General features: G+C 56.7%; 2 protein-coding genes across 3 annotated transcripts; one reads left to right on the plus strand and one right to left on the minus strand.

The window, feature by feature from the left end:
* Positions 1 to 1327: 1327 nt before the first annotated feature.
* Positions 1328 to 20911, plus strand: CCDC33 (coiled-coil domain containing 33). 2 transcript variants are annotated; one of them, XM_072345896.1, is made up of 11 exons: positions 1328 to 1575; positions 2107 to 2271; positions 17457 to 17527; positions 17615 to 17639; positions 19242 to 19437; positions 19543 to 19631; positions 19765 to 19896; positions 20043 to 20106; positions 20213 to 20415; positions 20495 to 20611; positions 20781 to 20911. In XM_072345896.1, the coding sequence occupies exons 1-11, from the start codon at positions 1372 to 1374 to the stop codon at positions 20841 to 20843; spliced, it is 1329 nt and encodes a 442-aa protein (XP_072201997.1). In that variant the 5' UTR covers positions 1328 to 1371; the 3' UTR covers positions 20844 to 20911. The 2 variants fall into 2 exon arrangements, with proteins under 2 accessions (XP_072201997.1, XP_072201998.1); XM_072345897.1 differs by lacking the exons at positions 1328 to 1575; positions 2107 to 2271 and adding an exon at positions 17247 to 17371.
* Positions 20912 to 21060: 149 nt separating this feature from the next.
* CYP11A1 (cytochrome P450 family 11 subfamily A member 1) lies at positions 21061 to 24866 on the minus strand. Its single transcript, XM_072345895.1, has 9 exons — positions 24567 to 24866; positions 24184 to 24339; positions 23623 to 23822; positions 23126 to 23329; positions 22342 to 22502; positions 22098 to 22264; positions 21871 to 21949; positions 21515 to 21706; positions 21061 to 21197 (listed from the first exon to the last, which is right to left on the minus strand). The coding sequence occupies exons 1-9, from the start codon at positions 24809 to 24811 to the stop codon at positions 21075 to 21077; spliced, it is 1527 nt and encodes a 508-aa protein (XP_072201996.1). The 5' UTR covers positions 24812 to 24866; the 3' UTR covers positions 21061 to 21074.
* Between the last annotated feature and the right edge of the window lie 390 nt (positions 24867 to 25256).

Raw genomic sequence — 25256 nt, forward strand, 5'->3', positions numbered from 1 at the left:
ACAACCCCACTTGAAAACTTACCTTGGGGGATGAACAAAGAGGCAGCCGCATGTTTGGCACCTGGGTTTCATTGCTGTGGGCCCCAAGAATCAAGAGGAGAAGGATTGTCTCACGGGATCTGGTGGGTTCCCATTCACTTGTCCTAAGGTTTGCAGGACAAAGGGCCTTTGGAGCACTCCATACCAGCACACCCAGCTCCAGTGTACAGGCAGCATCACCCTGGATATTGCGGGCAGCTTGCTGGAAGGCAGCCACTGCTTGGCAGTTACCTGGTTGCCTTACAAACAAACCAGAGCTCAGAGCCTCCGTCCTTGCACGGGGAAAGAAAGGAAAGCCCTCAGCATCTCCCCACAGCACCAAGGGCAAGGATTCTTCTTTCACCGCATCGCCTTTGAAAGCTGCCAGCCAAGATGTGAAGCCTACACATACCCAGGGGCACCCCCAGGCGTTTTTCTGCTGGAAAGAGGTGGGAGCGCCAGCAGAGCCTGCTCTGCTCTGACACAAGCCCAGGGCTTGCTGCAGGGCTCTGGGAGCTCCCTGCCATCAGGATCCCCATCCCCATGGCTGGGGAGTCCCGCATTCCTGCCAGCCTGCAGCGCTGGCGGCTCCGAGCTGAGGACAAGGTGCTGGATTTTGAGTTCGAGGTGCTGAGTGCCCAGTTCAACCGGCGTGGTCGCTATGCCCTGAGGCTCTCCGTGGAGAACCCACTGCTGAGAGACAGCAGGGACAATGTCCGACTGCGCATTGGGGATGGGGACAGCGTGCCCTCCAGTACTGGCACCACTGACACCGTGCTGCAGGGTCACCTGGGAGAAATCTGTGCCTTCCAGAGAAAGAAGTTCACCTTCACACTGCCCAGAGGTGAGCTGCTGGATGCCGTAGGGATGGACTTACAGCAGGAGACCCTAAGGTGTCCCCTGTTCTGGGGATGGGCTTGTGGTAAAGGGGGATCCCATGGTATTCTCTGCCCCAGGGCTGGGCTCATAGCAAAGAGGGACCTCAGGCTTGGAAACCGTCCCCTTAGCATGCCCATAGCTTTGCTCTTGCAGCAAACTGTTGAGCCTGAGTTGGTCTCCAAAGCACCTGAGTGGTGCTCCTGCATTGGTGGCATGGGCAGGACACCAAGGCTTGACCCAGTGCTCCCATCAGGTTACTGCAAGAACGACAAGAACCACGATGTGAGACTCCACATTGAAGCTTTGCACTGCCCTGGAACCCTACTGAGGAGGAAGAGGGTGGGTGAAGCCTTCTTCGCCATCTACCCCCGTCCTGACCAGCCACGGGTGAAGCTCCTGGCAGGGCGAGATGAGGACTGGTACCGCTACAGTGCAGTGCTGGCCCTGCTGCGTGCAGGCAGTGAGCAGCCAGCAATGCACTGTGGCCGCCTGGCCTTCACTGCTGCCCTGCATGAGCACCGGCCACCTGCTATGGTGTCCCCAGCACCATCACCCCATGCCCAGGAGAGGGGAAACCAAGCAGCAAGCACAGCATCATCACCTGCATCCCCAGCTGGGCCATCTCCAAGTGTCCCCTTGCAATCACCTGAGTCTGCCTACCACTCACTGCCCACTGAGGTAGGGAGCAAGGGGGAATACTAGGGTTGGGGCAGGATCTAAGGGGGTGGGAACCCAGTTCACAGCAGGGAAGCTGGAATTTAGTGATCTCTGACATCCCTTCCAACCCAAGCCATTCTATGATTCCTCAGCTCACTCCACCCTATTTCCCACTCAAGCACAGGACCTGCAGCAGGGCTATGGACCCCCCCCCCTTAGCCCACCCCAAATCTCCTCACTCTCCCAGGCAGTCCCTGAAGCACCACCCCATGGAAGCAGAAACCTTTAATCCCCACCCTGCCCTGCCCTGCCCTTGCAGGCTAGGAACACCTGGTCCCCATCAGCTGCAGCTGGAGCTCTGGGAGAGCTTGGTAATAGGAGGAATTTATTGCACAATGGCTGTTATTATTTGTATTATTTTTATAAGGTTTGGTCTATGAGGGCTATGAGGAGGTGTGGGGGTAGAGGAGGATGATTAAATCTGAAAGGATGGGTCCTAGGGTGACTCTGGCTGTGTGGGGGTGCTCCTCCAAGCCTTCTCCACTCCCCCAGGTGCCACAGGCTGATGCTGTGCTCAGCTCCTCCCTGGATCTGCAGGGTGACTCCACAGGTGAACAGCCTTCCTCCTCCTCCTCCTCCTCTTCCTTGGGGCCACCACTGAGCTTCCATCTCTCCTCACCGGAATCCAGCCTGGACCCAAGCCCGTGTGCAGTACAGGTTAGTGCAGGGCATGGAGGAGATGCTGAGACCACTAGAATGAGAGAACAAGGCACCAAACTTTGGGATTTTAGCCCCAAAACACAGCCTTGTGGTTGTGGGAGCCAGGCATGGTGTCAGCGAGTGGCTCATCAAACACCAACCGCTGCCATGTGGGCTTGTAAATCTTGAATGCTTCATCTCCCAACTCAGATGGAGACCTCTGGAAGCTGTCAGCATTAGCAAAGCAGCAGGCTGCACCTCTACCGAGTGCTGCAAAAAGCTGTGCAAACAAAGGGAAGCAAATGGGCCCTGCCCAAGGGGCATCCCGCTGGGAGCACATCTCTGCTGGGAGCGGTTCACACCTGTGAAAACATCTCTAGTGGAAGCTGAGATGCAGATGGGGCCTACTCTTGTGCTCTGGGGTCCTCCCAGCACTCCGCTTGCTGTCCCAAAGCCTGTTCCAAAGGCTGTCCCATGGCTGTCCCAATGGCAATCCCAATGGCGGTCCCAGTGGTTGTCCCCAAACTGTCTCTGTGACTGTCCCAATGGCAGTCCAAAAAGCTGTCCCCATGGCTGTCCCCAGATCCCGACACCTTGCCCTCCCATCTCAATTAGTGGAATATTTACTGGGCAGAACCCGTGATTAGCGAGGCTTGATTGAGTTTGCTCAGCACATGTCTAGACAAAAAAGGCGATGGCGATCAATAGGGACAGGAGCAGGTTGGGGGCTTGAGGCAGCACCAATGCAATCCCCCCTCTCTGTGGGGCCCCCAGGGGGAATGCAGCACTCGGCAACAATCAATCACCTGCTGCTGATGTCAGCGTGCAGGCATTTGCAGAGATGGGTTTTATTTAAAAGTCAGAAGCTGGGAGGCAGGGGAGAGCCGACTGCTGGGAGGGGATGGGGTGATGCTGGAGCCCTTTGCTTGTTGAGGGGTGAGGGGGGGACAGTGGCCTTGCACAGTGCCTCAGTTTCCCCTTGAGATCATCAGGGCTGAGTGTTTTGGGCAGAAAGGAGCTGGGGGGGAGGTGGGGTAGAAAGGAGAGAGCATTGTTGGAGTCCTCATCACGCAGAGAAGCTGATGGATGGGAGCTGAGCTCCTCCCAAAAGGCCAAGGCATGGCGATAACAATTTTCTCATCTCTCCTCAACCTGTGGCTAATGTATTCCTCGGCACGAAGCGAGAGGCTCTGCTGCCTGCTCAGACACCTCAAGCACGTTGCAGAGCCAGATGGTCCCTAATTGTCCCAGGGTTTGGGCATGGCACCTTGCAGCTTGCTGCATGCTACCAGCCTGGGCATTTCCAGCCATTCATGTGGCTTGTGCTCATTGTCACAGGAGAGCGGTCAGGCTGGGTGAATACAAATCCCACAACACCAACCCACAGGGATGCCTCCTCCCACCCCGCCGTGGGGAGATGCCAGCTTTTGGAGCTCTCCTTGGCACACAGATCTGGTTGCCAGCCCATGAAGGTGTGTTGCCAGGCCAGCTGGCAGCCGGGTGCCCATCCTGCAGCAGCAATCTGTTGCTCTCAGGGCACGGGGATCACAGCCCTCCCTCCCCATGCATATGGCCACTGCGTTAAGGGCCGCAATTGGGTCCTGTTTGCTCACCTATGGCAGGGTTCTTGGGATGTGGATGTGCACACCACGTGCCCCATCTCTCTGAGTGATGGATGAAAGCTTTCCTCCCTGATAAAAGCTTCTGTCTTCCCCTCTCCGGGGCTGAGCTCTCTGTTAGTGTGTGATGGATGGCGCGTGTCTCCCATCTGTGCCCTGGCCACCTCGTGTCACTCATCGCTGTGACAGCCAGGGTCATCCCACCACTGGGCTGAAGAGAAAGGCCGCGAGCTGCTCCATTCACTGGAAACCCAATGAGGCTGAAAAAACAAACTTTGCCGGCAGGGCGATGAATGACGCCGCTCCGGCGAGCAATTTGTCGGCCTTTGAAAGGCTGTCAGGCTGATGGGTTCATCGGGGACTTCACAGGCATCCTCTGGGCACTCTGCATCCCACATCATGTGTCCAGCATCCCACACCCTGAGTTCCATATCCCACACCCAACATCCCACCCTCAGCGTCCCCTGTTGAGCATCCCATGTCCTGCGTCCTGCTCCTTTGAGAGGCATCAGAAAGGAGCTTAAGGTTGAGATGACCACGATGCTGACACCAAACCACCCTCCCAATGGCCTTCACCTTCTGCCAACTGATTTTTCCTTAGTAATAAGCTGCTTCCCAAAGCTCTGGGCATCGCAAGGCTCTGGGTCTCCCACAACGAGGAGACTCAGGATTGACCCCTCATCTCCAAAATGGGCTTTGAAGCGTGGAAGGGGGGAGATTTTCTGCTTCCTAGATAGTATAGAAATGATACATTGGGGTGCTGGGGCTGTTTGGGGGGAATTTCTTTGTCCCAATACCCTGTTTGCAATTATGGAGATTGAGACGAGGAATCTGGTACTAACAGAGCAGCAATAAGTGTTTTCTCAGCTCAAATGGAGCAAAGAGCTGGAGGCGGGGGCTGAGCGGGGATAAAGGGTATGCAATTCACTCCTCTCAAAGCAGGAACCCTTGGGGGAAGCACCTCGCATCGCCGCGTGGAGCGAGCGGTGTCTGCTGGCACTAATTCCTGCAATTTCAGTCATCGTGTCCCTTTAAGTGTCAAAGCTGCTGCCTTTCTGGGAGAAGCAAATGGGGTTAAAGAGAGAAAAATTGCTCTGTTTTAAGAGGAAGGGGGAAGGAAATCGCGCGAGTGGCGCTGACTAATATAGAGAGTGTAAAGCTCCCCTAATGGAGCGGGTGGGAGGCTGGGCTGCCAGCACTCTCATTACGTGCCAGGTGAATTGGGACTTGTGCCGCAGGAATGGAACCAAATGGCTTCAGCAAACGTTGGCCTATAGGGATCTCCCTGCCCGGGGCAGGGATTGTCCTGGAAAAGGGTTGTGATGGGAAGGGAGGCCCCAAACTGCCCTGTGATCTCTAATGAGTACCCTCAGGGTCCCCCCGAGGTGACAGCGCGGATGCAAAATGGCAGTGAATAATGAAGGAAGCGGTGCTGTCACAATCCGTGGGGCCAGGGATGTCCTCTGCACGTGGCAGGAGGATTCTGTTCCATCTCCCCCCCCCCAGGAATAATTGGGTTTGGCCGCTTCCCCAAGCTCATTCCGGAGCTGCATTGCCTTCCTCGCTCCACTCATCGGAGACAGGCCGGGGCCTGTGCCATGCAACTCGGCATTAATAGAGCCTAAATGAGATTTTGCAGCCCCAAATGTGATTAGCTGCCTGCTGCGGTGCAGGAAGCGGGAAGGGCCAGGGATGGGTGGCACCAGGGTCAAGGTTGTGAGATCCCCCCCAGATCCGCTCCTCCCATCCCTCCGTGCTGTAGGGGGCAGGGGATGGGAGAAATAGGCTGCACAACAGCAGCTTTATGGGGGGTCAGAACCCCCACAGCCCCACACGGTGCCCGACCCCAGTCGCACCACACTGCAACTCCATTGCCATAACCACAGCACTCAGTTAAAGCCCAACACTTTATGCCTCACAACGTGCTGAAAGGAGCCTGGGGAGCCATTGGGGAGGAGAGCTCACACCGGCCCCAGTCCATCTTCCCACTGTTGTTTTATGGGGTCTCCAGGGGCGGATATAGCTGTGCCATCCAATAGATGCTCATAAATCACTGACGATGCTCCAGGGGAGCCCCGATCACACTGAATGCAGAACCCCATTCTGCATCACACCATTGGCACACCACCCCACTTCACAGCATTCCATGTGTGCACCAACCCCTCCATCCCCTCCCCAAGCCACTCTGGGCCACAAAGCCATGGGGTCGGTGATGCTCCAAAGCCCCAAGCTGCAAACTCCATCAGCCACAACCCCACTCCAGATGACCAAAGAGCATCCCGACTGCTGAACCCTTCCAGCTGGGTGTTGTAGGGCAGCTCATTGTGGCACTGAGAAGGACTGGGGGTACGGGCCGGCAGTGTGCTTTTTGCACAGCTCACACCTGCTGTTTCTAAATGGTTTTGTCACCATCCTGAGCTTTCCTTAGCTGTACCATTTGTGAATTTTCTATTAAAACCTGCTGCTAATTATCACCCCGCAACCGTTGCTAGAGGTACGATACAATAGATTTTCCAGGAGATGTACGTACAGGCGTTGGCAGCTGAGATATGTGCTGGGATACCTGCTGTGTTATCCAGAATGGGGAAAGAAAAATGAGAAAACATGAGAAAATAGCACCCCCAAAAAACCAGAACGTCAGTCCCTCTCCATGCTCTCTGAGCCATCTCTTTTGGGTGCGCCCTGCGTGTCTTTGGGCAGCGAAAAGAGCAGACAGGGGGTTGTTTGCCATGGGGAGTCCTTTGGTTCCTGAAGCCAGCACGGTGCTCACAGCGGGGTAGTGACATGTGGGGGGTGTAGGACAAGGCAACCCCTTGTTAGGGACCGGGGAGCTGAAGCCACGTGTCAGCTGGGATCTGCACGCAGAGGCTCTGAGCAGCCCGCGGGGCGGAGGGAAATGTTACAGTGCATTATAAGCACAGGGGATATGGGGATGGGGAGGGGGGATGTCTCTCACATGCCTGGGGTGTGAGCGGCAGAGGGACTGTCCCCCCGCCATGAGGAGCAGCTTGCGGCCTCTCCGCTCCTCGTCGCATCAGCTGGTGTGAATTAATTGGGTGGGGGGGAGGGAGGGGGTGCCTGCTTCTCCCCTTCTCAGAGGGCTGGGCTGGAATCCCAGTATCTGCCAAGTCCATGTTAACACAATGTGGGGACAAAATGGGGTGACTTACCCGCATCGTTAGGGTCTGAGAGACAGTGCTTGGGCTGCAGGGTGTGGGTACCATTGCCTCCATCACCCACCTATCATCACTTTGCTCCCTGTCTAGTGGAGTAAGACATTCTATGTAACCACAGTGTGTTTTTCCAGGGGAGAACCTCTCTGGGAGTTCCTTGCTGGGACTTAAATCCACACGTGGGGCACTGGGAAGTAAGCGTGTAGAATATCAAAATCCAAAAGTGATGTCAAAGCATTCGGCTGCTTGGGTTTGGGGATGATATCATAATAAATAAAAGAGGGGTTTGATAAATAAAACAAGACGCCCAAGCAAAGAGAACTGCATTATGCATGTGCCAGGGGATGCAATTAGGCAGCCGTGCTTTGGGTTGGGCAGGCACAGCCCCGGCGTTGGGGCACAATGCAAGGGCTGAAATTTTGCTAGGGAGAAATTGCTTGTTTTTTTTTCCCCAAGCATCATTCCCCACAGCAAAACCCAATGGGTGCAAAGGTGCTGCGGGATGCATGGCTGGAACCTGCTGTTGTCTGATGGGATAACTCAAAGAGCCAGGAGCAGCTTTACGGAGCTCTGCAGTGCAAGCAAACTGTTGCTTGCTGTGTGTTGTACAGCAACGCTGCACCATGCAGCCCCTCCATCACCCCATCCCTGTTTCTTGCACCCTCCCCCCCCCTGCCAGCCCTGGTAAGTCCCAGGCAGGAGTTGTCTCTATTTCCATAAACCAATTACCCCCAGATAATCTCAGGAGATTTAAACATCAATATCCTAAACGCCAGAGCGAGGGTTGGTGCAGGTTGGTGCGTCTCTCCCTCTCCATCCCGGTGCCGCTCCATCACAGCATTGCCATGGTAACGGGGGAGTGATGGAAGTGTGAGTGGGGGGGGGGGGGGATTCGGGATGCAGGACACATGAGGGGCCTTTTAGTAACCATAGTGAGGGAGGCAAGGCAGAAGGGAATTGCTGATTGTTTGTCAGGGTGCTTGCTTTGAAGGAGGGCAGCATGCCTCTGCGGAGAGGTGGGTTTATCTGCATGGGAAGGAGCTGGTGGGAGCTGGGTTTCACCCGGAGCATCACCCCAATAAGATGGGAATGGGATGGGGATAACCCCGTTTGTATGGGTTTGGGATGCTCCACTCTCACCCTGACCCACGTGCACAGCAATACATCGCTGCTGGCCACCATGCTGCAGGGCTGACCTTGGCAGGTGCAGTGCAATTAGTGGCACAAAGCCTGCTGCCATCAGAGTGAGATCCAGGGTGAAAAGCCCCCGTGCTTCTTCCTTTCTGCACTTCAACAGGGAGAGAAGAAACTCAAGGTCGCTGCTGAATGCTGCTGAGCTACCCAGCAGCAGACAGCCCTGCTTGCAGCCCGCTGCTGCCCTGCCCCTTCCATTGGGAAGGTTTTTTTCCCCTCCACTTCACAGCTCTTGAATGCTCTCATCCTTAGGCAAGTCTATAATGAAGGGGGCCCGGAGCAGTCGGTTCTCACCCTCCTCCTCCTCCTTCTCCTCCTCCTCCCAGGCCTGGCTTCATTCGGACCCCAAGCACGTTGCCGGTGGAGCAATCCCCCATAGAGCTCATTACTGGAGAGCTGATTTTCCTGCAGCCCCATGCAAATTCCCACCTGCCCAGGCTGCCCAGCTCAGCTCCACATCCCACAGGTGGGCTTTGCTAACCACAGCTGCCCCAAAAAGGGACAGCAGGAGAAGCACAGAGAGCATGTCCCTTGCAGCAATAGGGCAGTGAGAGGCCACCAAACCCATCCATGTACCAATGGGCCAGTGAGGGGTCACTGAACCTATCCCTGCTGTAATGGAGCAGTGAGGGGTCACCAAACCCATTTATGCTCCAACGAGGCAGTGAGAAGCCACCAAACCCATCTATGCAGCAACAGGGCAGCGAGGGGCCACCAAGCCCATTATCAAGAAGAGAGGGAGGTCTCTCCACCACCAACCACTTTCCCACTGCTGTGTCCCCCCAGTGGGGCATTTGTGACACTTTCGATGACACCACGTCACAGCCTCCATGGTCCCCATCCAAGTCAGGGTGTGAGCAATGGATGCTCCTGCAGACAGGTGCCCAAAGCAGAGAGATTCACCCAACCCAGCCCTGATGTGCAAGACGTGCCACAAGGGCGGAAACAGCACCAAGGAAGCATTATCAGGATCTGCAGCCCCTATCGCTGCGGTAATTATTGCTCAGCCTTGTTACGTGCTGGCTTTAATGACAGCGGTCGTTAACATTCAATCTCCTCTCTTCCCGGCAGCCCCCTCCCCATCTCTTCATCATCAATACTGTGGATAATTAGCCTCTGGAGCCCGCAATAGCCCTTTGGATAAAAGGGGCTGTGCACGCTGGGGTCAGGTGTTCTGTGCACAGCACAGGCTGAGCCCTCACCCATCCCAAAGAGCCCAGCGGGTGGGGGCTGCGCATCCCAAATCCCCTTATTATCCTCCCTTGCTTGAGGGGAAGGAGTTCCCCAAAATGTTCCAACCGATGGTTCTCCCATAGGAAAGCGCCATTTGGGGATGTGCCCCGGGTTGGCCAAGCAGGAGTTAAGGCTGTTGCCTCTCATCAGGCTGGGGGAAGGGAAGGCCTTGATGGCAGCATAAAGAGAGGGCGGTTTTGCCTTCCATCAGCTCCTTTCTTTTTTTTTTTCCTGTTAGAAAGCACCGCTTTGCGCTTGTCAACTTGTAGAGCGAGCGGCAGGGGCAGAGCTGAGAGAAAGGCAGGGAGGCATGGGAGCACGCACAGGGCCATGGGGCACCCGTTGGGTGTCACATCCATTGGGATGCGCCCATATCACCCCTGCTGCGAGGAGGGGATAAAAGCAGGGAGATCCCAAAGACGGAGCTGAGACCCAACAAACTCACTCCGTGCTTCCCAATCCCCCGTTGCCAGGGCAACAGGATGCTTTGAGTGATGGATTTGGGAGCACCTGAGGAGGGCACTGCTCTCCCCATCCCATGTGTTTTCCTGTATCTGAGGAGCGAAACGCTGCGCCAACGCGTTCGGAGAAGCCATAAATAAAATATGACTTAGGGGAGGCAGGCCGAACACCCAGACGCCCGCCAGGCTGCGATTTCCCATCAAACCCACTGGTGCATCTCATTCATTGCAATAATTGTTGGTTTCTCACCCCAGCCCGCTCTCGTATGGGGTGTGTGGGATGTGGGACTGGGCGGAGAGCGGGTGCCAGCATGGGTTGATGGCACTCAGTGGCCCCATGCAGAGTGTCACTGCACCTGTCCCTTCCCATCAGCGTCTGCACACAATGTGCTCACCTCCAGCAGCCAACACCTCGCTTATATGGGGGGGTGTGAGCAGGGGGATGTGTGCCCATCTGGTTAACCCCTCCTTGCCCAGCTGGCTATGGGTGAGCTACTCTGAGCTGAGATCATCCTCCTTGGCTATCTCCATCTCTGTTCGTGCCAACCTTTAGGGCTGCTCCACTGAGAAGGAAGGCTGCCCCTTCCTCCTCCTCCTCCTCCTCCTCCTCCTCCTCCTTCCAGGCTGCAGGGCTGTGCCAAGCCGTCTGCCTGCATCAGAGCATCAGCTCTGACGCCCTGCAGGGAGCCCGTGCTGCCCCAAGCATCCCATGCACACCCCAAGCCTTGGATATCACCAGCATGGGGACAGGCTGGGGAATCCCTTGGCACAGCAACCCAGTGGGCAGTGATAGCCCCATTTCATGGCAAACCCCCCAAACTTCCTATATTCAGAGTGGGTTGATTCAAAGCAGTGACAATTTTCCCCATCCTTCACTATTTGTGCCCCCCCCCAAGGGGAAGGTGAATCAGCAGTGGGGAAATGGGGAGGACCCCACTCACCCTCATCCCTGAGCGATCGATCTGATGGCTGCCACTGACCCCGAGCCCCACTGCAAAAAGAAACCAACAACCAAACCAACCAACCCTAATATCCATAAAGTTAATTTCTGGTGATTTCATTGCCCCCTCCCCGGGGAGCCCTGCTGCCGGCCGGGGGGGGGGGGGGTTTGGAGCTACAGCCCGGGGGGGGTCAGCAAAAAAGGGGTCTGCGTCTGATGAATTATTCACAGGGGTGTCACTAAGTGCAGAATTAATCCTTTTGCTTCCAGCTGGCTGCTGCACTAAATTATCACTCGCAGTCATGCGGGAAAATGCTGCGGAATTCATTTAGCTGATTATTGTTTTGATCTGGGAGCCCATCCTTTCTCCCTTTCCCCCCCCCCCTCCAATCCCTCCCTCCCCACCCTCTCCTTGGGAAGAGCTGGGTGAGGAAACAAAAAGGAGTGCAGTATGGCTGTGAGCTGATGGGCTGCTCCGGATCGGCCCAGCTCTTTTATATGGAGTGCAGCTAAATAAACCCTGGACATATGTGTAGCCAGGACGCTCAGCCCTATGGGGGGATAGCTGGGCTGGGGGGTCCCCACTCCTCCCCTACCCCATAGCAGAGCACAAATGGGAACAAAAGATCTAAGACAAAGAAATCAAAGGCTGGGCTGGAATGTGGCGTGTTAGTTGAATGAAGGGGGAAAAGTCTCATGGTGGAAAATTAAGCTGGCTTTGCACAAATGGAGGCAGACTGTTCCCCTTCCTTCTCCCTTCCCTGCTGCAGCTTTGCGACCTCGCATGGTGAATGGGAGCTTGGCCATACAGGGTACACGTGTATGGGATGTGCGCTGCTGGTCCCGAAGCACACGTGGAGATACCGTCCTCCCCGGGGGGTTAATTAATCACCCCTCGTGATTAATCACCCTGGTTATTGAACACCATCACTCCCTATTTATTAGTCACCCTTGCTGGTTAATTGCAGCTCCATCAGCGATAGCTGTGCTTCCCTGGACATGGCCCCGCTGCAGTGCCATTTGACCCACAGAGGTCCAAACGTCACCAAAAACAGAAAGCAAAACACCCCAAAAAATAAAGGGATTGGGGGAAGGAAAAGGAAAATCCAACGCTGTTATTTTCCAGGCGACGCCAACTCAACAGGCTGCTTAACCAGCCTTAATTTATGTAATTGCTGCCATTTAGGGAGCGGGAGCTGAGCGGTGCGTGGTGTACCGATTGTCGCAGCGCCAGCGAGGCCGTCAGCCTTTGCATGTAAATGGGTTTCTGGGTTTTGGGGTCATTCTGCTGCACGGCCAACGTCACCTTGCGCTTTGGGGTTGCTTTGATTGACGCCTGTCCATGATGGGATGGGGGAGAAGCCGTGCAGAAACAGCCAACGTCTTCGTTAAGGGGAATTGGTCGCCTGCCGCCCACCGGCCCCAAGGGAGCGTTCGGGGCAGCGCTAATTGAATTAAGAGCACGCGCTCTGCGGCAAACCAGGGCTGGGCAGCAGCTGGACGCCGGCCCCGGTAATTGCAGGCAGACCCTAAACTGTTGCATTTTGCATGATTCCGGTCCTTGTGGGGCTTTTGATGCTGTTTGAGCTTTGGGGAGCACGGAGGATGCTCCGCATCCATGCGGAGGATGATTGTTCACCTCCAGGAGAGCAGCAGGGAGGTGGGAGGGCGTATTGGTTGGGCACGGTCCCCAGGGTGCTCAGCATCACCCCGTGGGCACGGCTCTATGCCCAAAGCCAGGCATGCAGCTCCGTCGCTCTCTCCATTAGCGGCGACTTCCCCCGTAACCAGATTAGCAGCAAGTCCATAACAGCCAGCCTGGCGGGAGCAGGGCAGGGGAAATGAGGGCAGAGAAATCACATTAAGGCTGCCGGCAGTGTCTGGTATTGCTGCCCTGGGCTCCCCCCAAAAGCAGAGCTCGCCCGGCTCCATAGCATCACCCCCGTGGCAATGTGTGCCCGCACCGCTTTCCATCTCTTCGCTCCATCCCGAATCCATTTAGTGAATTCTCCTCTATTATCGCTGCATTAGGTTTTAGACCCCAGGCACCTCCACCTCCTACTTTTCGACTGCGGAGGAAAAAAAAAAGCAGCTGCTCTCCTCCTCCCAGCCCTTTGTATTGATAAATGGAACTACAGGGGGAATTCAAACCCAGCCCTCGTGGCGCTAATATCTCCCCATACCGCTGCCAGCTGGCTTTGCCATAACAGGTCCTTACAGCTCCGCTCTGCTCCTTTCAATAGCTGGGGGGAGCCTGGGGGGCAGCAGGGCCTGCAAAGGTGCTGAGGTTGTGGGGATTGCTCAGGGTAAATTGGGGTCTTGCTGTTGGAATTCCAGGTCTTGAAGGCTCGGAAGGATCCTCGTGTCATTGTGTGCTGAGAGGGGTGGGGGTGTTGCAGAGGGTCAGGGGCTGCAAGGGTGGGTGTGCTGCAAGGGATCAGGGTGCTGCAAGGTGTGGAGGTGTTGTAAGGGGTGGGGGTGCTGCATAGAATGAGGGGCTGAAAGGGAATGGGGATTGCAATGGGTTGTGGGGCTGCAAGGGGTGGGGGTGCTGCAAAGGGTTAAGGTGTTGCAGGGGGTGGGGGTACTGCAAGGACTGGAGGTGCTGCATAGGATTGGGATGCTGCAAGGTGTGGAGGTGCTGCAGGGGATGGGAGTGTTGCCTAGAATGGGGGGCTGCAAGGGAATGGGGGTGGCAATGGGTGGGAGGGCTGCAAGGGATGGGGCTATTGTAGTGGGTGGAGTGCTGCAAGGGGTGGGGGTGTTGCAATGGATTAAGGGGCTGCTAAGGATGAGGGGGTTGCAATGGATAGGAGGATTGCAGGAGCAGGGGGTATTGAAAAGGATGGAGGTGCTGCTTAGAATTGTGGGGGGGGGCTGCAAGGGGTGGGGCTGTTGCAGTGGATGGGAGGGCTACAAGGGGTGGGAGTGTTGCAGGAGATGGGGGTATTGCATAGAATGGGGGTCTGCAAGTGTTACAGTGGGTGGGAGGGCTGTAAAAGGTGGGGGTGTTGCAACTGGTGGGAGGGCTGCAATTCAGGTTGAAAAGGTAGGAAGAGAATTAGCAATAAAGGAAAGAATATACACCATAAAATCAAAAGAAAGAAAAGCTATTTATTTTTCCCTCCAACCCACTGAGCTTTATGGCTCCCCTCCCGTGCGCAACATAAAGGGGTGCTGCCATAAAGGAAGGCAGAGGGAGGGGGGCTGCCACCGGGCCCTCCCTGCTTGGAGGGAGGGGGGCTGATTGGATGCTGCAAGGTGCTGGGGGCTCACAGCCATCTGCTGACAGCCCTGCCGATGGGGGCTGACACCCTACTAATGGGCCGTGCGTGCGGTGGCAGCGACATGACAGCCCCGACAGCGCGGCTGTGTTGATCACAGCCCTGTCACTTCCCCACTGCTGAGCCCCAAGATCAAACCTAGAGGCTTCTGCTTGTACATGCTGGGGGGCTCACCTTGAATGCCTTAATTATGGTGGGGCATGGGGAAAGCAAAGCGATGCAGGGCCCTGGTAGGGAGCGTGGTGCTGGAGATGCATGCTAGGTGTTCACGGTGTGGGGCTGGGGTTCCAAGGCGAAGGGATGCTGCAGGGAGTGAGGGGGCTGCAAGGGTGAAGGTGCCGTGAGAGGTGAAGGTGTGGTGGTGCAGCGAGAGGTGAAGATGCTGCAAGGAATGGGGGTGCTGCAATGGGATCGGGGTGCTGAGAGGGGGGGAGATGCTGCAAGCAGTGATGAACCTGCAGAGTGGGGCTGCTCTGAGGAGGGGGGATGCTGAAAGGGATAACAATGCAGCAGTGGGTGAGGATGTTGCAAGGGGTGAGAGTGCTGCGAGGGGTGAGGATGCAACATGGAGTGAAGATGCAGCAGTGGGTGAGGATGCTGCAGGGGAAGGAGGGTGCAGCAAGGGGTAAAGATGGTACAAAGGATGAGGGTGGTGAAGGGGGGTGAGAGTGCAGCAAGGTGAGAGTGCAGCAAGGGGTGAGGATGCAGCAAGAGGTAAGAATGTAGCAAGGGATGAGGGTGCTGCATGGAACAAGGATGCTGCAGAGAGTGAGGGTGCAGCAAGGGGCGAGGATGATGCAAGGGGTGTGAAGATGCTGCAGGGATGTGAAGCTGTAACAAGGAGTGAGGATGCAGCAAGAGGTGAGGATGCGACAATGGGTGAGGATGCAACAAGGGGTGAAGATACTGCAGGAGGGGTGAGGATGGAACAAGGAGTGAGGGCGCTGCGAGGGCTGCTGCAGCTGCCCTGGCCCTGCCGGCCCCGCATGCCGAGTGCCACCTAGTGCCCACCCCGCAGCCCACAGCCTGATGAGTCCGACTCCGACCAGGGTGAGAAAACGAAATGCCAGAGCACAGCTCCGGGCTGCGGGTGTTGATGGATCGGTGCTCCCCGCAGAGCTGTGTCAGCACATGGGGTCGATACGTCAGCAAACAGGAAGATAGATGGGACCCCGGACTGCCCCCTGCGCTCCGCAGCACCCCCAAAGCGGTGCCATGGGGTGGCTCCATTCATTGCTGCTCCGTTTCAATATGATTCGGGGGGTGGGGGGAGATGGTGGGGGGGAAGAGGGGGGAAGAACCCTCGGCAGCTTGCAGTGGGGTGGGAAGGTTGGGGACCCCACTGTGGGATCACCGCTTCCCGCAGCCTTATCAGCTCGGAGCAGGCAGCAGCACGATGCCAGCGTCCCCACTAAATGGGGCTCAGCTCAGATGAATGCCTTCAATCCGATCCAATTAACTCCCAAATTGAATAGCGATGCTTAGGCTAATACCCTCCCCTCTTTCCATTCCCCCCCCCCCCCCCCCCAGATCCCGAGTTCAGCCTGGGTTCAATCAGATTCACCACCTCGTCCACACCTAAATCTGCACACAGTGCTGCTTCTCCGTGTGGGGAAAGTGAGGCAGGCTCCAAATGCTGGGGATGGAAGCAATTCCCTCCTGATGGCTTCAGGAGCTTTGGTTCCTAAAAAGAAGGGAAAAGAGAGGAATTTTCCCTCTAATCTGCCTAAGTCGCCGCAGCAATTTCACTCCGATAAGCAAATCTGTGCTTATCCCCTTGTCAGAACAACAGCGGAGTCAGGATTAGTGCTTGTCCGGGGATGTGTTTATTGGGGTTGGGGGGTGAAGGGGGGGATCTGCAGCTTTGCGAGCTCTGGGCTCACAAGGGAAATGAGTTGAGGTATCCTCAGCCCACAGGGAGCTATAGGGATGAGAGAGAGTGCCAAGGGAGGAATCGATGCCAGCAGACCGGGGAGCATCAAAGCAACTCTGGGCCATTTGTTAAGTAAATATGTAAAAAATAAAGAGAGGGAAAAGAACACAAAACTTGGCCTAAGCCAACAGGGGGAGGAAGGAGGAGGTAAGGGGGGAGGGGAGGGGGGGTGTTGAGTCTCTTTGGGATGGATGAAAGGCATGCGGGATGGCAAGGGAAGCTTCAGAGGATTGTAAATGATGGGGGAAAGGAGGAGGAAAGAAAATGAAATAAAAATCAGCAGGAGTTTCAAAGCCTGCGTGCTTTCAGATGTGGCTGAGCAGCCTTTCATCCCAGACCCCTGCAGGAAGGAGAGATGTGTGCACTCATAGTAGGAAGCGGGTATAGGGGAAAAGGAGAGTAAATACCCTTAACTCTGCCCTCCTCTGAGGTCCCAGTGTGGGCTATGGGGAGGGGGCAGCCCTGTTTCTCCCATGCCCCATCCCCATTGCTGGCTGCTGTTGGGATAGGTGGAGGCTTTGGGGTGGATAAATGGGGACGTGGGTGGTGGCAGAGGGAGACGCTCAGAGGTTGGGGAAGGGTCTCCAGTCCCCGTGCATTATTGATGGGGAGGATAATTGCATGCTTCCTACAGCTCTGTGATGAAAAATTCATACCCTGGGATGTAGCACTGAGGGTCTCCATCGACCCACACTGGCCCTTTTGTTTGCCAGCACTGAGGAGATGCAGAGATGGGACCCTTGCTGGATGACCCCTGCCATGTGGGCATATGGGGAACAGAGCACGGGTCTGTCCCCTGCTTGAAAACCCCACAAATTCCAGCTGGAGATGTGAGCAGCATCTCAGCTCTGCTTCAGCCCACCCCAACATCGCTGCCTGCAGATCTGAGCTGGCCGCTGCACTCAGAAGTTAATGGAGTGCGCTGAGATCCAAGGCATGGAAATGAGGTGCCGGCACCAAAGGGACGCCTGGGACCTGCCATCAGATTGTCTGCGTGCTGGGAGAGGGAGATAAGGCAGAGGGGGGCTGGGGCTGGGAACGTGGGTGGCTCCGGGGGGTGTCAGAGCCATCCAGCCCTGCCTGCTGGGTCTGGGGCACACAAACTGCTGTGGTTTTGCCCTGAACTGGGGCAGTGCTGCCACAGGAGGGAGCCCAGCCGGGTTGCTAAGAGCAGCTCAGCGTTGTGTTGTGGTGACAGCAGAGATGTCACCGACACCGCACACAACTCCGGGCTCCGCTCCGGTGGCACCCGTGGGTCCTCAGGTTGGGGACAGCAGCCAGGTGAGGTGGTGGGCTCAAACTCCCCTGTTTACAGCAAGGCTCAGTGGGGCCGACACAGACTGCTGGCCCTGATGTCTCCTTGCAGCTCCACCGGGACGCCGTGGCCCTGCCACCCACTGATGCCTTGTCCACAATCCTGCCCAGGACGCAGCAGAGGTATGGGGCACTCAGCAATGCTACACGGGGTCCCCTGCATCCCAGCTGGGAATCAGCCCTGGGTGTCCCCCTGCTCTCTGCCCACAGGTCCCAGGATGTCCCCCAGGAGCGGGTGAGCATGCTGTGGTGACACCCCCAGGATCCTGCTTCACAAGGGGGGGGGATAGGCCCCAGCACAGAGCTGCTGGTGTCCCTCTTCCATGTAAATAGCAGAGCCCTGCTGCGTTGGCACCCCAAGGCCACCTGGTGCTGCTGGACCCCCCCAGCTGCTGTGGAAGGACATCCTCAAGGCTGAGCTTTGGCAGGGATTCGGGAGCTCAGCTGCCTCCTAACATGCAGTCCCACTGCCGATTATTTTCCCTTTGACACCCACTAACATCATGGGACAAAGGGGTTCTCCCCCCCTAAAAATGAACCTGGTGTCCACCCCAATCCATGATCCATCCCTTCATTTCAGGGTGTTGTAAACCCTGGGCAGGGTGAGGGTTGGGATGCTCATGCACATGCAGCAGCTTCAGGGTGTAATCCAGGGTGTCCACCCAGACAAACCCGACCTTGGGAGGGTTCCCACCCCCCCAAATAGGGCCATGTGCTGCCCTTGCTCCCGTGGCCACAGCTGCATCGTCCTCATACTCGTCCTCCTGCACGGCCACGGGGAGAGGCCAGGCAAGGGGAACGGGAAGGGAAAATCCCAGCTCTGGATCTGTCCCTCCAGTACTTGCTTATGTTGTGCTGTCTTCCCATTAAAATATACCCCAGTGATAGTGCTTCCCTCATAGGTGATGGAATGTCCCCCTGCCCAGAGGCTGACAGGCAGGGAATGGAAAGCTTGAGATTAAACCCACCTATAGCATTTCTGCAGCCCTTAGGAGCAGAAGAGGTCATTTTCCCTCATAGGGGTGACAAGAAGAGAAAGAATAATGAGGCAGGGGTTGCAGGATGACTTGCTGGGGTTGAGGGGTGTAGGGAGTGGTGGTGGGTGGGGAGGCTTGGGAGTGCAGGATGGGTAGCAGGGGAAGGGTGGGGAGAGAAGGGTAAATAGAGGGATAGGGGAAGGGTGGATGGATGGAGAAGGATGGATAGGGAAGGAAAGAGTGAGTGGGTGGATGGGGAAGGGAAGGGAAGGGAAGGGAAGGGAAGGGAAGGGAAGGGAAGGGAAGGGAAGGGAAGGGAAGGGAAGGGAAGGGAAGGGAAGGGAAGGGAAGGGAAGGGAAGGGAAGGGAAGGGAAGGGAAGGGAAGGGAAGGGAAGGGAAGGGAAGGGAAGGGAAGGGTGGTTTGATGGATGAGTAGATGGATGAAGGGATGGGGGACAGATGGAGAAGAGGAAGATGGATGATTGGAAAAGGCAAGGGTGGCTGGATGGGACAGGAGAAGGATAGATGGATGAATGGATGGATGGATTGATAAAAGAAAGATGGAATAATGGATGGATGGATGGATGGATGGATGGATGGATGGATGGATGGATGGATGGATGGATGGATGGATGGATGGATTGGTGGATGGAGCAGGAAAAGGTAGACAGTTGAAGAGAAGGATGGATCAGAGAATAGGTGGATGTAGAAGAGAAGGACAGATGACCAGAGAACAAAAGAAAAAGATGGATGACTGGCTGGAGCACAGAAGGGTGGATGCATGGAAAAGAGGGAAAATCAGTATATTTCATAGCCTGCACTGGTGTCAGGGCGCCAACCGTGTGCTCCATGCCAACAGGAGGTGAGCAGGTACCGCCTGGCACTGAGACGTATGGCGGATGACCTTGTGTCCCTGCACCAGCGTGTCACCAGCCTGGAGGTGGAGAATGGACACCTAAGGCACAGCCTGGCTGGGCATCAGGAGCCGGGCCATGCTCTGCTTACTGATGGGGATGTGGATGTCATGACCCGGGAAGAGGTCCTGGACCGGTTGGGTGAGTGGTGGGGAAGTGTAGATGGTGGAAGAATCCTCTCCTTGGCACAGTGGAGGAGACTGTGCTGTCCCATGTGTGCTGAGGATGTGGCATGGTCTCTTGCAGCCACCCTGAAGGGAGAACTGGTGTCCAGCACAGCGGAGATGCGGCAGCTAAGGGACCGCGTGCAGAGGCTGCAGAATGAGCTGATCCGGGTACTGGGATGGGGATGGGGGGGGAATGAGGTGAAAGCCTGGGACCATCCAGCTGACCCTCCAGGACCCCCCCACGAGGCTATCTAGCCCCCTGCCATGCTTTCCCTGGGGGTTATCCCTTTCCTTCCTGCAGAAGAATGACCAGGAGAAGGAGCTGGTGCTGCTCCAGCGAGCCCACAGACAGCAGCAAGCTGACCTGAGACGGTGCCAGGAGGAGGTGGCCAGGACAAAGGGACTAGAGGAGGTGGTGAGGCAGCAGGAGAAGGTGAGATGTGGTGGGCTGGGAACACAGGTGGGTGCACCAAGTAACCAACGGGACCCACAGTCCCTTCCCACCTTTCTGTGAGTGCCACCATCACAAGCTGTTCCCACCCCTTGGAGACACGAGGGGATGCCTGTTCCCTTCTGCAGGTGATCAGGGTGATGGAGCGGATGCTGCAGGAGAAGCTCTCCAGGAGTGCTGAGAAGCCAGCAGGTGGGAATCCGTCCCTTCTGGTGCTTTCACCCCACAAAGACCAGAGTCTGTGCAGGGAGGATGGAGGAAACCACATCCCCTGTGACCCCAAATTTCCATCCTGCAGGAGAAGCCCCAGCTGGGGAGCTGCATGCCCAGCTGCTGGCTGAGAGCCGCCGGCCGTGGGAGGAGCTGGTAAGGCCCCCATTCCCTCCATTGCCCCCTGGCACCCCACTGCCACCGCAGGATACCTTCAGTGGCACAGAGAAGCTGTCCCTTCTGGCCAAGCTAGAGGAGGCACAAGCCCGTGGGCGAGCAATGGAGAGGCAGGTGGGCACCACCAGCATCCCCAGATCTGGGGAGGCTCAGTGGTATCCCCCCAGAGCAGCCTAATATTGGTCCCTCACAGCTGGAGGAGGCAGCAAGGAGATGGGCACGGGAGAAGCAGGAGCTGGGCACTAGGCTACTGGAGCAGGACCATGGCTTTGGGGGCTCAGCCCCACACTTTCTGCATGCCACCACCTTGGTAAGCATCCTGCAGGGATGGGAATATCCTGCAGTGGGGCTGGCAGCTGGTGGCGGGAGGCCCTGCCCCACATTTTGAGGGGGTTTGCCTCAAATTCCCCAGAAGACAAGGGGAAAGAAACCCAGAGTGGGCCGGTAGACCTCTGAGAAGTGTTCATATCTCCCACCAGAAACGGCCCCCAGAACCCACCTTACCCCCCAGGAGACCCCGGACCCTGGACCCGCTGCCCTAGGGGGTATCCCTGGGTCAGGATGCCAGAGACACCCAGAGAAACCCAGAAATTCATGCTCACAACAAGGATCCACTGCTTTTGGTGCAGAAATTACAGAGCAAATCAGAGGCAAAGCAAAATGGGAAGTGGACAGCCATCTGCCCTATGGCATAAGCAGGGCTGGAGCCAAGGCTGAACGCACTGAGCTGATGGAGGTGTCCCCAGACTGGGAACAACTGGGGACACTCCATGTCACTCCTGGCGCTGGAGGGGCCGCAGTGTCAGGTAGATGGGTTTGTCAGGGACGAGGATGAGGTCGAACTTGGTCCCAACTTCCACTGCCCGCTTGGTTTCGATCTTGAAGTTCTCCAGGATCTGGGTTGGGAGGAAGGAAGAGCAAGTGGGGAACGGTGGGGGTGGATCCTCCCCAAGTCCCTTCTGGCACAAAAGAAAGGGACGTGGATGTTGCAGTAATGTAGGGACACAAATGTGGAATTTAAGGGATGTGACTGGGGCACTAAGGGTGATGGTTGTGACAATTCGGGACAAGGTTTAGTGACGGGTAAGTCAAGTTTGGGTTTGTGATCTTGGGGAATCTTGGTGATCTTGAAGGTCTCCTTCAGCCCAGATGGAAAGTCTTTTCTAGCCCAGATGATTCCATGACCCACCCCATCCCAAAACCCAGTGCTCACATGCATGAGGAAGAGCTGCATCTCCAGCTCGGCGATGCGGCGACCCAGACACTGCCGTGGCCCGAACCCAAAGCTCAGCCCCTTGAAGTGCTTGGAGTCCATCATCAGCCAGCGCTCAGGGTTGAACTGCTCTGGCTTGGGGAAGACCTCAGGGTCTCGTCCCATGGCGTAGAGACCAACCTGTACCAGCGTCTGTGGGAAGAAGGATCAACTCTAGGGGTTTGCGCCCACATCTGCCCACTGCCACCCATTAGTGACCCACATCTGGCTGCCAGCTGTGCTCAGAGCCAAGAGCAAAGCAGAAGGGGATGAGGAAGGACCCGGTTTCCCATCTCACCCCATAGCCCAGGGTTCACCTTGGGGGGGATGCGGTAGTCCTGCAGGATGACCTCCTGTGTGGTGTACCTCTGCAGCGTCACCGCCACCGGGTGCAGCCTGCGGGTTGGATGGGGTCACCTGGCTGTGGGACATCTGCATCCCGCTGTCATACGGGATGTCCATCCCACCGGCTTCCCGTGCTGACACAGAATATCAGGGAGAAGAAGGAGCTGGGTGCTCTCCATTCCCCACTGCCTTTGGCTACCTGAGCGTCTCCTTGATGGTGGCTTTGAGCAGTCGGATGCTCTTCAGCATCTTCACCCTGTCCCCCTGTGCCTCCTGCTTGGCCGCCATCACCTCTGCCCGCAACCTCTCCTGGATGCCCGGGGACCTTGCCAGCTCCAGCATGGCCCATTGCAGAGTCATGGAAGTCTGCAGGGCAGGGCAGAGCTGGGCTCAGCACCACGCACTGCCCCATTCCCACCACCAACACCTTGCCCAGTGCTGACCGTGTCCACGCCGCCCGCCATCATCTCGGTGACGCTGGCCTTGATGTCATCCAGGGGCAGCTTGTCCTGCACAAGGAGGCTGAAGAGGATGCCCGTGTGCTCCTCAGTGCTCTTACGTTGCAGCCGGATGTCCCGGTAAACATTTTGGATACATTTGTCAGCTGAGGAAATATAGGGGCATGGTCCTGAACACCTGCATGTTAACCAGGAATGTGGGGCTTTGTGGCCGGGGTGGTTCCGTGGAGCCACAGAATCAAAGAATCATCTGGGTTGGAAAGGACTTTCCATACAGGTTGGAAAAGATCTTTAAGATCACCAAGCCCCATCATTAATCTGATCCGCCAAGTCTTAGTGCCACCATGAGGGTGACGACTGAATGGCAACCTTAGCACATGGCTCTCATATGTTGGTGGCTTTTCCAGTAGAGTTGCTCATACTTTAGACTGGGCTGGGTGGGCAAAGCAGGTGGGACACAGCTGTCCCCCATCTCTGTCCCCCTGGGGGCTGGTTGTTGTCCCAAGTGCCACCACCCCCCTGACCCTGCTGCTCCTCTTGATGTGATACTCACTATGGCTCATGTTCCTGCATGGTTCCCCACCACTCCACCCTTCAAGCTCCTGATAGGCTTCCTGGCTTTACTTACTTTACTACAGTGGCCTTGCTGACCCTGAGATGGGCAGCTGGATATGGGAAAAGCTTTCTGTGCTGGTGAGCTGAAGACGAGCTCTTAGGACTCCCATACCCAATGGACAGCCCGCAAGGAGCATGGAGGAAGAGCACTCACCCTGTGTGAAGATGGCATCCCAAGCGTGCACGTGGTCACGCCATGTCTTGGTGTTGAGGTGTCGGAGCAGGGCAGGTGGCACGTAGAGCATGGGTGAGGTGGTGTGGAACATGAGGGTGACGGCATCGATGAACTGCTGTGCCTCCGGATCCACAAAGTCCTGCAGCAGCCCCAGACGCTCCCCATACAGCACGTGGCACACAGCTGCAACATGGCACCCATCAGGGGACCCAGCCTATGGGATCCCAACTGTGTGCCCTCCACAATGGCCAGCTCCAGGTCTCCTGGAGAGTTTTGGCATCGTGGTTGAGTAGGGTTGGCCATAAAATGATGTGCTATCATCAGATGTTGGGTTGTTTCCTACTTGTCTGGGGAGGGTACATCCCTGAAGACCCCAAGTCTTTGGGGTAGAAGCATCCCTAAGGCTGTGGCCAGGGGAAAGGCAGCACAGCACCCATCCCAGATGCATTTTGGGGATCTCTGCGGGACAAACTCACACTCCAAGGCAAAGCGGAAGAGCTCGTGGCTGAAGTCGGCCGTCCAGTGCTCCCGGCCGCTCTTCTGGACCTGTGCCTGTGCCCGCCGCACAAAGTCCTCGCTCACCTGGTTCAGCAGGGGCACAAAGCTGCCCACCACCTGCGGCGACAGCACCTCCTTGTTCAGGGTCAGGCGGTCCGAGCGCCAGGCCTCCCCTGTCCTGTGGAACACAGGCAAAGGTCAGAAGTGTCCCCAAGGATGCCATCCCCATCCCACATCCCCTTCTTGTGCTGTGGCCTCACATTGCCCACAGTGCATGGGGTTATAGGGCCATTGGGTCGTGTTTTTGGGGTTCCCATTGGGGACAGTGTAGATGATGGTGGAATCCTGGTATCTCATCAGTGGAAACGATGTGGAGCCCAAAGGTCTCATCTTTGGGGTTCACATTGGGATGGTGGAGCCCTGGGGTCTTGCTTTTGGGCTTCCTACTTGGAGCAACGTGGGTGGTGGTCTCGTTGTTGGGGATCCTGTTGGCTATGATGTGGGTGGTGGTGGGGCTCCCATTTTTGGGTTCCACTCACTTGAGGAGCACGCCGTAGGGCTTGTTGCGGTAGTCGCGGTATGCCACCCATGGGGGCACGCTGAAGCGCTCGGGCAGCATCCCCTCTGACTTGAAGAGTGTGGCTGCATCACGGGGGTTGATGATATTCACACTCTCGTAGACACCCAACTTCTCCCTACCGCCATTAGGAGGTCAAAAGATAATAGGGTTTCAGCCTAAAGCAGTGCAAATACACATATCCCACCAAAATACCAAACTCTGGGGCATCTCCTCCCCAAATACCCAGTTTGCTCCCCATCACAACCCCACGGTAAGCTCAGAGGGAACCCTATTCCTGCCCATCCCTATGGCACCAAGGCAGCTCAGCATCCCTTTAGCTCCCTTCTCCCCCAGCACCCTCACCTGTAGATGGGCCCGAAGCGCTGGAACTTGCTGGTCATGATGTTGTGCACGTTGTGGAAGCCACCCTCCTTCCAGAAGTGGTACAGGTTGAGCCAACCCGTTCGCCATTCACCCGGCACCTGGTCGAAGGGCCGAGCTCCTGTGGGGCCAGGCAATGGGCAGTGGACCCCCGCGAGGGCTGGGATCCCTCCAGCACAGCGGCATGCCTGAAAGCTGCCCGCTATGGGTGCAGCCCTGGAGAGCATGGGAGCGAGGCGAGCACACGGCTGGGGCGACCTCGCTCTTATCCCTGAATCTTGGGCTCAAGGTGAGGAGCTCTTGCCCGCCTCCAGCACGTCACGGGGCTGAGTGTTGGCGAAATGCCCCACAAAGGGTTGGGATGGGGGGGACAGGGTGGCCTTGCTTTGGGGGACAGCGCTTGGGGAGCGTGCTCCTGCCCCGTGCAAGCTGGCAGCCTGCGCAACCCCAATAAAAGCCATTCCAACATAAAAACGAGCTTCCCTGCCATCAAAACATTTTGCTTTCCCTGCAAAATAAATGATAAAAGAGCTTGCGGCGCTGCTAGGTTCCCCCCCCACAGCTCAGCTTCAGAGGGCACAGCCTGCAAAGGTGGCCCTGAGAGGTTCCTGGGGGTGACAGAGGGCTGGGAGCAGCCACCCAATGGGGATCTGCTGAGCTCCCGAAGTGGGG

The sequence above is a fragment of the Excalfactoria chinensis genome, chromosome 10, assembly GCF_039878825.1.
Source record: "Excalfactoria chinensis isolate bCotChi1 chromosome 10, bCotChi1.hap2, whole genome shotgun sequence".
Lineage (NCBI taxonomy): Eukaryota > Metazoa > Chordata > Aves > Galliformes > Phasianidae > Excalfactoria > Excalfactoria chinensis.

Excerpts from the sequence above, each read along its gene's own strand:
- CCDC33 (XM_072345896.1), top strand. The coding sequence starts at position 1,372 with ATGCACTGTGGCCGCCTGGCCTTCACTGCTGCCCTGCATGAGCACCGG. Across the intron at positions 20,416-20,494 it reads GGCGAGCAATGGAGAGGCAG|CTGGAGGAGGCAGCAAGGAG; the intron begins GTGGGCACCACC and ends GGTCCCTCACAG. Across the intron at positions 20,612-20,780 it reads TTCTGCATGCCACCACCTTG|AAACGGCCCCCAGAACCCAC; the intron begins GTAAGCATCCTG and ends ATCTCCCACCAG.
- CYP11A1 (XM_072345895.1), bottom strand. The coding sequence starts at position 24,811 with ATGCTCTCCAGGGCTGCACCCATAGCGGGCAGCTTTCAGGCATGCCGC. Across the intron at positions 24,340-24,566 it reads CGCTTCGGGCCCATCTACAG|GGAGAAGTTGGGTGTCTACG; the intron begins GTGAGGGTGCTG and ends TAATGGCGGTAG. Across the intron at positions 21,707-21,870 it reads ACTACCGCATCCCCCCCAAG|ACGCTGGTACAGGTTGGTCT; the intron begins GTGAACCCTGGG and ends TTCTTCCCACAG.